The 12936-nt window shown below is 40.7% G+C and overlaps 1 protein-coding gene across 2 annotated transcripts in view; it reads right to left on the bottom strand.

Annotated features, from left to right (window-relative positions):
- grm8a (glutamate receptor, metabotropic 8a) overlaps window positions 1-12936 on the bottom strand; it is a 294574-nt gene that overhangs the window by 6945 nt on the left and 274693 nt on the right. For both annotated transcript variants that reach the window (XM_071502891.1, XM_071502890.1), the window contains exon 14: window positions 11480-11571. In XM_071502891.1, coding sequence (XP_071358992.1) covers window positions 11480-11571 — 92 coding nt within the window. The remainder of the gene's footprint in view (window positions 1-11479; window positions 11572-12936) is intronic.

Genomic DNA, 12936 nt, shown 5'->3' with positions numbered 1-12936 from the left:
GCTGCTCTTGGAGCTGGCTCTCCATCTGCCTCTGTCTATTTTCCAGCAGGTTAACTTGCTCCTTCAGGGCCTTGTTTTCCTCTTTGAGGGACTTTATCTTTGTGACTGCAGGGTAGAGGGCATCTCTGAGGCCCTGTACAACTGTGTTTTGAGGGAGTTGGTCAGTGTGCTGCCTGTACTGCTTTGGGCTGTAAAGGGCAGCACAAACTGCAATTGCTCAAATGCCTGAAAAATTGAAACTTACACGTAGTTCAAGGCTAAAGCGCCAGTTCCACCCTTACATAACCCGTACACTTCTTTACACAGTTGAAGCTACTTTATTCTAAGCAGGACTCCTTTTAACACTCCTCAACAGAGAGCAGCATGTAAATACAGCCAACAACTCATATTCACACATACTGTATCAAACACAAACATATTTGAGACATTTTTGAGTCTATTTTCACTTTCAGGATGAGTTTCTCTGGGGTTAAGTTTGGTTTACTGTAGATTATTTTGGTGAAACTTAAAGATAACATTTGGGGGCATGGTTTGTTATGTCACAAAGCAAATTTCACAGTTTTCCATTTTTTATCTGATGGCAAGAGTAATCTGTTTCAGCATTTTCCTTTTGACAAACGAAAAAAGAAATCAGTGAACATAAAAGCTCCTTAAGGTGTAAAGACCGAAACGAACACAGGGCCCTTCATTTCAGTGACTGTTCATAGTTCTGTACTGTATATGTGTGTCTTAGAATCCATTATAAAGAGACTGATTGTGTTTTCCTTAAATGGATGTCATCAGACTTTATCAGTGGTCAGCAAATAACAGGCTGCGGACCTCAAACAACAACATCTTTTATTCCGCCATAAAGGAAGTTTATATATTATAGTAGGCGTTTGTAAGTCTTTTAGTTCTTACTTACAAGCAGGAAAAATGGCATCTGTCCTCAGTTACAATCCTAAAGCAAACCTTAGTTATTCTTCAATAAATTAACTGCTCTCCCCCATTGAACAATGCTGCAAAAACGGACCCATGGTTGTTGACCCCTGGTATGTGGAGGAAGAAATACAATTTAGAAATAGAGTTTCAGTTTGTCCATTAAAATGCACTGAACTATAGTCAGTCCATATCATGGTCACAATACTTTAACAAACAAGTTTATGGCGTCATAAAATGTTGGTTTATTCTGAGTGTGAGTGTTTAAAAAAAAATGTTAAATGCGTAGATCGAATGTGGATCAGATTGTTCTGAATCTACTTTTTGTTTTTGTTTTTTTTCTCAAGAATCAATACCAGTCTCGGGCTATTGGCTGGGCTATAGTGGGGTCCAAAAGCTGAGACTACTTTTCCCAGTGGTCTCAGAACTTTCACAGCTTTATGAAATTCCCAACTGATGCCTGATTTCAATAATTCGAAGCTATGGCGATCATGAGTTACACTGTCGAAAGCCTTCTGGAAATCTATAAATCATAAAAAAAAATTCCAGTGCGAATGATTATGTGAGAAATGGTTCAAATAATCCTTAAACTGAGATTTGGGGACTTTAAAATGGTTACCACCTATTAACAAGCATAACTGGTACAAAAGACACCATAGATGCAACTAGCTTGAATATCTATTCAATAACAGTAAACACTGAGTCGACCTCATGTATAGGCTCGGGACTGTATGTATGTACAGTATTTATACAGTCAGGTCTGAGACCACTTTCCCATTCAAATGCAGCTTCTAGTGACACGTATTTCTGCCCATACAGGCCGTTGCAGCGCAGACACTGCTCACACATACACACCCTCATGCACAGCAGTAGTAGACAGATCAGAGGGCAGTTTGTAATTCCATTAGCTGAAAGGTCAGTTTCTCTCCATTAGCTCTGCACCATCTGTCTGGACACATATACTCTGGTGTTAACTCTAACTTTATAAACAATCCATTAAAACATGAGCGTAAGTACAAATAGACGCAGAATAGTAATGAAGCAGGAAATCAATTCAAAACATAACATTAGGAATAACATGGTTTGGGAGGTGTGTGTGTGTGTGTGTGTGTGTGGGGGGGGGGGGGGGGGGGGTCGTTTCTGCTTGGCATGCATCTGCCAAGCGACTCAAAGTCTGTCTTAGATTAGAGAGGAGTGCTGAATCTGTACATGGTCACAGACATTTAGTGATGTTGAGAAAATGAAACCACCCAGTCATCCCTCCCCATCTCTCCGTCTCCAGCTAGGTGACATTTAGTGGACGCACTTCAACAGAATGCTAACAGAGCCCCACAGCCACTGGGAGGGATAGAGGACAGAGAGGCAGTGGTGGGGTGGATTAGATTTTTTTTTTTCTTTTTTTTTTTTTTTTTTTTTTTTTGGTAGCAAGTAGAAGGGACAAACCACAGGATGAGCTGAACCTTTGAGGGAGTGAAATAACAGATATGAAAGTCAGAGGCTTATTTCTAAGAGACATGGAGATAAAAATAGATGAAAAAATGTTGGAAGAAATTGATTGAGTGAAGGAAGGAGAGACAATTTTTAAAAATTGGGAAACAAATGTGGCAGGAGGATAGAGGGAGAAGCTGAGAGAAGAAAGGATATAGTACATACAGTAGAGGTGGGACTAAGGGTGCCTGTTTGGTAAGGTCCAGTAAAGGCCAAAAAATGATGGAGAGAAAGAGAAAGATAAACTAAATTCAAGGTGGTAGAAAAAGAAAGAGGACAGGGGACAAGTGACAAGGACTATAATAAGGAAAGGACAGGGAGGAAGAATGAGTATGAGTCTGGAAAATACAATATCCTCCCCTAAAAAAGATTTTTCCACCCATATGACTGTTAACACACTCAAATGACTAAAAGAAGAGCAGACTGACACCTTTTTGTTCCTGAGTTTGGAGAAATTGAGAGTGTGTGTGTGCAGTGTGAGGATGAAGATGCCCTGCTGGCTCAACCCCCTCTATCAAGTCATCTGCAGCTTCATCATGTATGGTCCTGCCTGTATCAAATCCAAAATTGAATTGTGGCTGGAACTAGCAAAATTAGAAACCCCACTGACAAGATAGTAGAATCTAACTCTACTGCTCTTGAACACAGGAGACAGTTGTACTTCACTGCCGAGTTAAATTGTTTTTTTTTTTTTAGTTTGGTCCAGTTGAATTTTTAAGGAACGTTTTGACAATTCAATCAAATTCTCTTTTTTTAAGCAACTTTAATCAAATCTAACTTTACAATATCCATGGTTAACTGAGCAAAACTGAAAATAAGCAAAGTTCAGGACCATGGTGCCTTGTCAGTGTCCCTTTGGCCCTACAATAGCCCTGGTGGAAAAGTGCCGGAGTAAAAGATAATCAAGAGCTAAGTGGAATTACAGAAGCAATTTTTGATAACAAATTGGATGGAATCCAGGAGAGATGATATGATCCATTTGGGAGGTGAGATGTTTTTTTTTTTCCAAAATGCCTAGAATGGTCAGCTGTCCTGTCTAACACCCACACGTACACACAGAGACTCATAACCGTATTATCACTATGTGCTCCCACACACTTGTCAACTAGTTACACATCATAAACGATGATAGATAGATAGCCCCATGCATTCCACATCTCAGTGAAACAAGCACAAACAAAGCAGTATCAAAAAAAAAAACCCAAAAACCATACATTATATATCCCATACATAATACATCGTTTCTTCACAGCAAGCAGAAAATGGAGTTAGCGAACACGCTGCCAGAGGTGGCTGTTTAGTGTTTTGATGATGCAGCTCTGAAGTTCATGCTGGTAAAATACATTTTCATAGTGACTGGTGTGAGTGGCGTGCTTTTGTCTCTCTGTGCATATACAAACACATGCATATTGATCGAGTTGGGATATTCAGGGCAGTTCTGTGGGAAAGAGTGCGATGTCTGAATTTGAATTTGTCATGTCTTGCGTACCACCATTTTTTTTTTACCCCTCCAACTCCCATCATCTAACTTCTAATCTTCATTCTGTCTTTATATCAACCTTTCTCTGTCATATTAGTAGAAGTTTTTTCATTCATTATGATAGAAGAGATGATTAAGATACATAGAAATGAAGGTAGTAGATCCCCCGAAAAAGGAAGATTACTAACCTTACTGATGTTTAGTTGATGCTGTCTTTACTATCAACGGTCTCCACCGTTTAGTGGCCTCAGTGTTTCGTTACATTCTTGAGGGGGTCGTAGGCTTGCTTCTGGTGTGCCATAACCTCTTCATGTCAAGTAGGAAAGCAGCTTTTATAGTGAGAAGAGATACAGTGGCAAATGAGCACTGCTTGCCACAATGGGATTGAGACAGAGGGGGTGATAAAGGAAGAGGGAGAAATAAATGAGTGTAGTAAGAAAAAGAGAGGGATGGAGAAAAGGAAAGAGAGAGGGAGGAGAGTAAAGGACTAGTGAAAGAGGAGCTGGGGGTTTTGGACACACCAGGGGGAAAGTGGAACTCTTTAAAGTGCAAACTGATTAGACGTGTGTGTGTGTGTGTGTGTGTGTATGTGTGATGCTGCACAAAAGCTCTATACTGCGGCAAGAAAAAGTCTGTGAAGGCTTTGGAGTCACCTTGGTCATAAAAACATCACTCAAGCTAATATTGCACAAACAATAATCGTTTGTGTCTTAATTGAACAGATGGATTTTTTTGTCCTCATAGAGCTGCTTCTAATGTCTGGTGTGAGCATCTCTCTTCAGGTTTTTATTTTATTTTGTTTTTTTTATTATGGTCTTGGCTCTTACTCCAACCTGTGGATTTTCTCTGTCTGAAGTCATTCTGTGGCAGGTTTACTTTGATGTTGCTTCTGCCGAGCTTCAGCAGGTGGAGAGCCACCTGTAAGATACCTTGATAGACTTGGGAACTTGGGAAAGTTTACATTTTTCCAGTAGTGTTGTGTCAAGCTGCTCTTTGGCAAACTCCAGGCATGTATTTGATGTTTTTTTTTTTTATTTTGAAGAGAAGCAGCTTCCTTCATAATTTGCCATGGACACCATGCACCATGATTTATGTTTGGTCATCTCATGAACAGAGATGTTAACCGGGTTCTGTATTGTGCTTTTTGAGTAATCTTGGTTGGACGCCCACTTCTTCTAAGGAGAGTATCCACAGAACTAAATCATCTCCATTTCTAAACAGTTTGTCTTACTGTTGACTGATGAATATTTAAACTCTTCAAGATGACTTTGTAACCTTTTCAGCTTTATGCAAATCAACAAGTCTCGATCATCTGTCTTCTCAGATCATTTTTGCAAGGCCTGGTTCACATCAGCAGATTGTTCTTGTAAATAGCAAACTCAAAATGTTTTGAGTGTTTTTTTTCATAAGCCAAAGTAGCTCTAACCCACACCTCCAGTCTGGTTTCAGTGTTTGAACTCCAGGTTTGAGAACTCCTGACTCCAGTTAGCATTTGTTAATGCTGTTAGCTGCGAGGTTCACAAATTTTTTCCACTCCACGCCGTGAATGTTTGAATGATGTTGCTAACATGGACATGAACAAGCCAACGATTTGTGCGTTATTAGTTCAAATAGATTGTGTTTGTTCATTGTTGTAACTTTGATGAAGATCTGACCACATGTGAAGACAAATTTAAACGTAAATGCAGCTAACTTCAAAGAGGTCACTTCCTTTATCATGCCACTGTACAGCAGGTTCAGAGTGTTCAGACCAACTCACTTTTTGCACACGTCATTGTGTTGTTTCTTTCATTTTAAATGGATACAGTTGTTGCCCAACAATCTACACTCAATAACTCTAATTATAAAGTTGAACCATGTTCTCAGAAGTTTTTGAAAATTTCCCCAAAAAATAAAAAAAACTGAACTCTCTCACATATAAAAGTGCTCAGACCCTTTGCTGTGGCTCACCATTGTGATCAGACGCATTACTTTAATTTTCTCCTCAGAAAAGTTTGTAGAACTTGACTGGAGTGCGTCTGTGGTAAGCTGAATTGATTGGACACAGTTTGGTCCCACAGTTCACACTGCTTGTGAGTAATTGTGCACCTGTGGAAAGAGGCTGTAAGGGTGAATATGTGTCCTTGCAGCAATTACTATAGGAGTGTGTCTGCCTGTGCAACCCTGTGGATGTGAAAGTCCACCTGTCTTCTTGCATGAATTCATGTGGGGGTATATGTCTGTGAGTGTGTGTGTGTGTGTATGTGTGTGTGTGTGTGTTCGTGCACATGCGTGTTGCAGACAGGAAGACAAAGTCTGGATAATGGGGAGACAGAGGGCTCCAGATCTATTGGTCTATTGGTATTCTAGCTCACTGCCTGGCAGACAGAGGGAGAGTCTCTGATTGTGTGACACTAGAGGAGGAGGAGGAAGAGGAAAGAAAAGAAGAAGAGTTTTTGGTTTGGTCTTGGGGAGAAGAAAAGGGGCAGAGAGAGAGACAGATTGTAAATTGAGAACAAAAGGCATCGAGAGAGGTGAGGGCATGAGCAGACAGAATAAAATAATCTTTCTCAGCGGGGAACCCCAAAGGCGACGCATCTTGGAAAGAGAGGGGGAGCAGAAAGTGGCAGTAACATTTGATCCTAAACCACCTCACTCATTAACCTAACCCCCAGTCACTCAGTGCACAGCTGCAGCAGCTGCTTACTTCTCGAACATGGGAGCAACTAGTTTTGTTACCATATAAAAACGCTAATGATGCAGATAAAGAACACTGGGCATGAGGGAGGAAGGGGGGGGGGGGGGGTGTTTGTTAGGCATCATTTCTCACAAAAACACACTTCTATGTGTGCGTTTTTGTGTGTGTGTGTGACTGGATGTTGCTGTTTCCTTAGGGACATTTCGCTTTGTCCTCTGATTTCTGTCTGTTCTTATTTTGCAGTGTCTTTATATTTAATAGAAATTACATGTCCTGCACACGTGGTTTAAATTCTAACAATAACTCTGAAGTTTGGCCCCCCCAGCTGAAGCACACACAAACCAGAACACACTGTCTTTTCTCATCGTCAAACCCCCAGGCACATCCATCTAGTATTTACAGCTGTATTACTGTGTGTTTATAGTCAGGCAGGAGGAAGGGCAGCTACAGTGTAATCCTGACATGAGAAGACCTATCTCCCTGAGCTGTGATGTCATCCATTTTTAGACCCCATATGTCCCCTGATGGTATGGTAGAAAGAGCTCGACATAGGTAGCATACACACATACACACACACACACACACACACACACACACACTGCTGACACACAAGTCTGTGCGCATTCAAGTATATTAACACATTAAGCTCAGTCTCATACACTTCTTCATCCAAATGCAAGAGGCAAAGAACTGCCATAGGGAGCTAAAGGTGACAGATAATTAGCATGATGTCTTTACTTATGCTTCCTTACTCTCACTATGTTCTGTCTCTCCTCCGTCTAGTCTCCGCTCTCTCCCTCTCTGACTTCCACGCCCTAGTCCTTTCCTTCCTCTATAAACCTGTAGATAGAGCAACAGGACAGAGATAAAAAGACAGAGAGGGAGAAAGTGAAAGACGAGGTAAAGAGTGAAGGGGCGTGGGGGTCGGGGGGCAGAGGTGTGATCACTCCTCAGAGTGCAAGACCCACTGCAAAGAATCTCTGAAGAGATACAGTGGGTAGAAGAATTCATATTCAGAGAGGATTACCTGGTATCCCTGTCACATCCCCAAAAGCAAATCATCCAACACAGATCCAAACCTGACAGCAATGCAGAAAGAAATATTGCTTTTACAGGCATAATTCCTCAGTAAAATAGATCAGGAGCAGAGTGTCAGGATTTTTTCATCTTCCCTAAGTCTGTCTTAAAACTGAGAGACAGACAGACAGACAGAGGGAGTCAGACAGACAGAGAACAACAGGCAGACGGCACTGAGAGGTCTAACTTCTGAATTTAACACCAAGTCAATGCATCACTACAGCTCATCCCTCCCCAGAATGTCTGAAGCCAATATTATTATCTCTAGTGCTCCTGTCGAGAATCAGCACGCCGGTAAAATCAGATTAATATATCAACACAGACAGTATGTACAGGTGCATGTTTTTTTTTATTTGTACCAAATAACTACCATGAAATGTTTTCCCATAAAAATAAAGAAAAGTCAAAGTTGCTCATTTTTCAGCATTTATAAATAAACAGAATTTAAATGAAAATTTAAGTTTGGAGAAAGTAATTTTTTTAGTTAGGTAAGAAAAACAAAATAATCAAAAGTATGCAGAACATTTCAAGTTTTTATGAGTTTCAATAGAGTTTGGAGACATTCTCATTGTTTGCTAAGTGCTACACTGGCACATGTGTAGTCTATATAGTATCAAATCTATTTCCTCTCCTCTGAACAGGTGTATTGCATTTGGAAACAGGTGGGAAACTTGCCAGTGACTATGTGTGTGTGCGTGTGTGTGTATATTTAATGTGCACGCAAACACAGACTGATCTGCATCACAATTCAGACCCCGACTCACTTTGACCGTGAGACACACACTTCCAAATAGTCGTAGATGTATAATGTATAGAGGAACGCACACAACACCGTGCAGCAGTGCTGAAGCTCCATTTGTATAATGCCTGAAAAAAATGCCCTCATCCACCCTCCCACCTCCAATCACATAACTGCTAGGAAGAACAGTCTTTACACATTTACATACACACACACACACGCAAATGTGCCTCTCATTTCTAGCTAGAAAGGCCTGAAGTGAGCTACCTTTCAAGAGAAACTCCTCACGGAATGTGCTCCGAGGGTAAATCATTGTTGTATTGAAGTGTATGCACTCAAGGTTAAAAGTACAGCCTGTTGCGAATTGAATGCACCTTAGACTTTGGTGAACTGTTGTTCCTCTTTAATTAAAATCATTACTTTTAACTCAAAATACAGCATAGATGAAACTGGCTTCACATACCTCATCTGCTCTGATTGTTGATATTTCTATGAGCTCATTCCAGTATTAGTACTAAGTAAGGGGTGAGCAGTAGATGACTAGTTACAGGGACCTATCATGACATTACAGTTTATGTATTTTTGTATGTCTAAATTTACTTTTACTAATTTCGCAGACGCTTTTATCCAAAGTGACTTACAAGTGAGGTTCAACACTAAAGCTTCAGCGCAGTAGGAGACCTCAGCTTAAGTACTAAACACTCCGTCTATTCAGTAAGTGCAAGGAGATCAAGTAAAGAAGTGCACCAAAAGTGCATAGTAAGTGCTAGCTAGGCATATTAAGTAAATGTAATGGGTGGCACCACATAAGATGAAGTTACTCCCGCCAGCCAATAACAGTAGGCTTATTGATCACATGTCGTCGGTATTGCCAATCATTTTGAACTGATGTTCAAATGTTACTGAACAGATTTTAGAATGGCTAGTGCAGTTCCATGATGGTACCCTAAATGAATTCACTATATGTGCCTCTTCAAAAACCGTGCTAAACGATCATTCAAAATTTATAGTCCGGATATCACTGTGGAAACGATCAGATGTTCATATCTTGGTGACAGATAAAAATGTGAACAGCAGGTATTATCTTTCAGCTTTTTGTTGAGAAGAGCTGTGCTAAAACACAACAAAAGCTTGTGCTACAGAAGCCAATCCAGAGGTGCAGGGAGACTCTAAGCTCTCCATTGAGAGCGTGGATGATGGTGATGACTACAATTGCTCCCACTGCATCTGCTGTTAATGGCGCTGATAAGGAGCCCTCCTTCTTGTGGCATACTTCTAACATTTGTGTGGTTGATTGCTCCAAAGCAACCTGCAAATTATTTAAATCCAAAATGATCCACGACAAAGGCCCGGGGCCTTGTAATACAACGGCACCGCATCCCATAATGCATCCATTAAGAAAACATCTGGCTCATGGATGCTTGCTTGCTCTTCCATGCGTAATCCTACCTCACAGAGCGCTGCGAGCCAATTTGGGATGGCTCTTCCATAAACCAAACAAGCTGCTGTGAGTGTGTGTGTTTGTGTGTGTAATTTCTTAGTAGTAACAAAAAAATTCCATTGGCTGAACAAAACATTTTGACATACTTCTAGCGGTCTTGCTTTAAGATGTCCGGCTCAGAGATTCCCACCCCAATAAAATGCAGGTGAAAGGAAGTTTGCTTGTGTTGCCCATAGTATTGAAGATTTCCTACAGACTCTGAAGTAAACAATTCTCACCGGACCTACCGAAGATATCATTCCTACGAAAACTGCTCACATTGAGCTCTGTGGATTATTCAGAGCCTCGGGTTTTCAAAGTCTGTCACTGTGGGCTCCCCCTCAGATGAAATCAAAACAACGGCAACCCCGACTTAATCTTATGTCTATTTGGGGAACAATCATGTTCTACATTTTTTAACTACAGCTCCCATAATGCCTTTAAGAATGTAAAAATATGGAGTCAATAAGTGTTTGCTACAACTTTAGCCCCATTTTTTTTTTTTTTTTTTTTTGGGTCCGTGTCTGTGTCCGAGTTATGACTCAGAGAAGGAGAATGGATTTTGATGCAAACTGTGGCAATCAGGATCCTTCAAGTTATTTTTAATACACTGGCGATAGAAACTCCTCACAGTTTGACAACATTTGATCCAGTGTAATGGATACACTTTTTCTAAAAAGGTATTTTGCTGTTTTAAATTTTTTGAACGTAACTTTTAAATGATGACCACAAACAAAATGTTATCCACCTCCACTGTATTGAGGTAGCTAAGCAGATATTTCAAAACAAAATAATTCAAATAAAACCGTGGAGGGGAAAAAAAACAAAAACTGCTTGTGTTTCGATAAATTTGGGTGAACCAGCCCTTTAAAATAAATTCTCCATATAGTATTTGCTTTTTAAAATCTGCAATTGGCAGCTGAAATGACTTCAGATGAGCTGAAAACGTTTCCAGACCCTGAGAGCACACCAAACCACTGATAATGCATTGAAGGGCATCAAAAATGCATTGGTCTCAGTAGGAACGACCAGCCAGAGCTCAATGCCACTAAAGTACAGCCTCACAGTCTCTCTCTCTCTCTCTCTCTCTCTCTCTCTCTCTTCTCTCTCTCTCTCTCTCTCACTCTCTCTCTCTGCACAACCCTGGTAATACGTTACCTTTGAAGAGCAAGAAATGTGAGCTGTATCACAAATCACACGGATCCCATAGTCTGTGCGTTATTTAGTTATTTATGCCTCATGAAGAAATGGCTCTCCATTCCCTCCGAGCAGCACTTATTAGTGTCACATATGGGAGATTTCCCCCCTCCGGTTGTCATGCCAATGTGGAAGTGCAGTATGAGTTTTTAAATATGTTTGACTGGAAGGGAAACAGAGCTGTGTAGAGTGTGTAAAGGAATGCGTGTGTGTGTGTGTGTGTGTGAGGATTTGATCATTTGTGTGTGTTCGTGTGAAGTGTATTGGTCCATGCATATTTATGCACCGAGCATCACTGCTTATTACATTATTATACGACTCAGGCCCCTGTGATTTACTCATGCGGTAAGAAATGGAGATGGAGTGAGCATGTCCTCGTGTCCAAAAGCATACAGTAAGTGTGGGTTCACATAGTGCATGTACCTTTTATGTGTTGGATCCTTGGTGTATGTCTGCACACATGTGTGTTGAAAAGACACATTGTCCACGAGGCGCTGCTGCAAGTTCCAGGGAATCTGTGCAAAGTGAGACAGAAAAATCGAGGGTTAGCAGGAGAGGATGCCCAGACATGAAAGCCTGCCGTAATGGAGATAATAGGCTCTGGATCGATGAGTGGAGGCCAGTAAATTAATGGGCTCTCCTTGACACAAAGTCCATTTGTTAGTTTTGAAGCGTTGTGACAGTTAATTACAGAGGGTTGGCTTCAGTGGACCACTCCACTTAGGCCGCCTCAGAGAAGAAAAACATTTCCCGGTGTATTGGGAGACAGAGAGGACAGCCTTAGATGCCGAGGTTTAAGCGTGTTGGTGTGCGTGTGTGTGGGACTTTGTAAGAGTGTGTAGGAAGAATGCTTTTATGCCTTTGTGTTCAAGCTATAGGTGCATTCAGGCAACAAAAATCTCCCTATTTCTGAGGCACTAATTTGCTTTGTCAGGCAGGGTTTGGAAGGAATCCCTGCCTTCATTATGTTCACTGGCAACATTTTTCCCAGTCCAGGGAGAGTGAAATCCTCATTCTGCAGGTTAGGGTGGATGATTGGGCATCAGAAGCACAGGACTTTTAGAATGTAATTTGCATCCTGCGTTTCCACACGTTGTTATGTTTAGACTTACGAAAACACCTGGTGAAAATCAAACTCAGATGGTTTTTGTCTAAATATTCCCCATTTCAGATAAGCATTGACTTTTTCCATATTTTAACCAAACCTTGCTTTGACTTGCTGTAACATGACCATAAAAACATAAATCATGCTTTCAATGAAATAAAGCAGTGACAGTAAATTAAATATAATAAGAGTTAAATTAAATATGAAAATGTTGCATTGGGAGTTTGCTGATTCATTCAGTATAAAAATGTCCACATTATGATAAAAAAAAAAAAAATGGAGGGCAGCAGTATGTCTCCTTCACCACTTCATGGCTAATGCAAATTTTGATCTAAATTGAAAAAAGATTATCTCCCTGATATACAGTTACAGCACTTTGTTGCACCAACACCATTCCACTTGTCACAGAACTTAGAAACATTTATATAGGTCTATTTCCATATAGTTAATCACCTGTCACATCTTGAGTTTTCTTTAAATAAGTCTAGAAAAAAAATGAGAGCCAGTTAAGAGGTTTGTAACCTTGCAAGGCAGCTGGATTTGTTGAAAGCAAGAATCCATCCAGCTATTTGCTTGCAGCTGAACCACAGAGTTTTGGACCAATCAGTGTCCTTTGGGGGAGGGGCTACAGGCAGCTACGGAGAAGTGACTGTTTCGCTATTTGTATTTGTGCTTTTAATGCCCGAAGTTACGCACAAATACGCTGACTAGCTATCAAGGCTCCTCAGACTGCAGCTTGTTGTTGTATCAGTGTGCTTCCTCTTTGGTGCTCTCC

This window comes from Trachinotus anak, unplaced genomic scaffold (genome assembly GCF_046630095.1).
Source record: "Trachinotus anak isolate AG129_WGS33_773 ecotype Australia unplaced genomic scaffold, CSIRO_AGI_Tana_v1 ptg000018l, whole genome shotgun sequence".
NCBI classification, from domain to species: Eukaryota; Metazoa; Chordata; class Actinopteri; order Carangiformes; family Carangidae; genus Trachinotus; species Trachinotus anak.
Note: the sequence above shows the minus strand (reverse complement) of the source record. Positions and strands in the feature narration are given on the sequence as shown.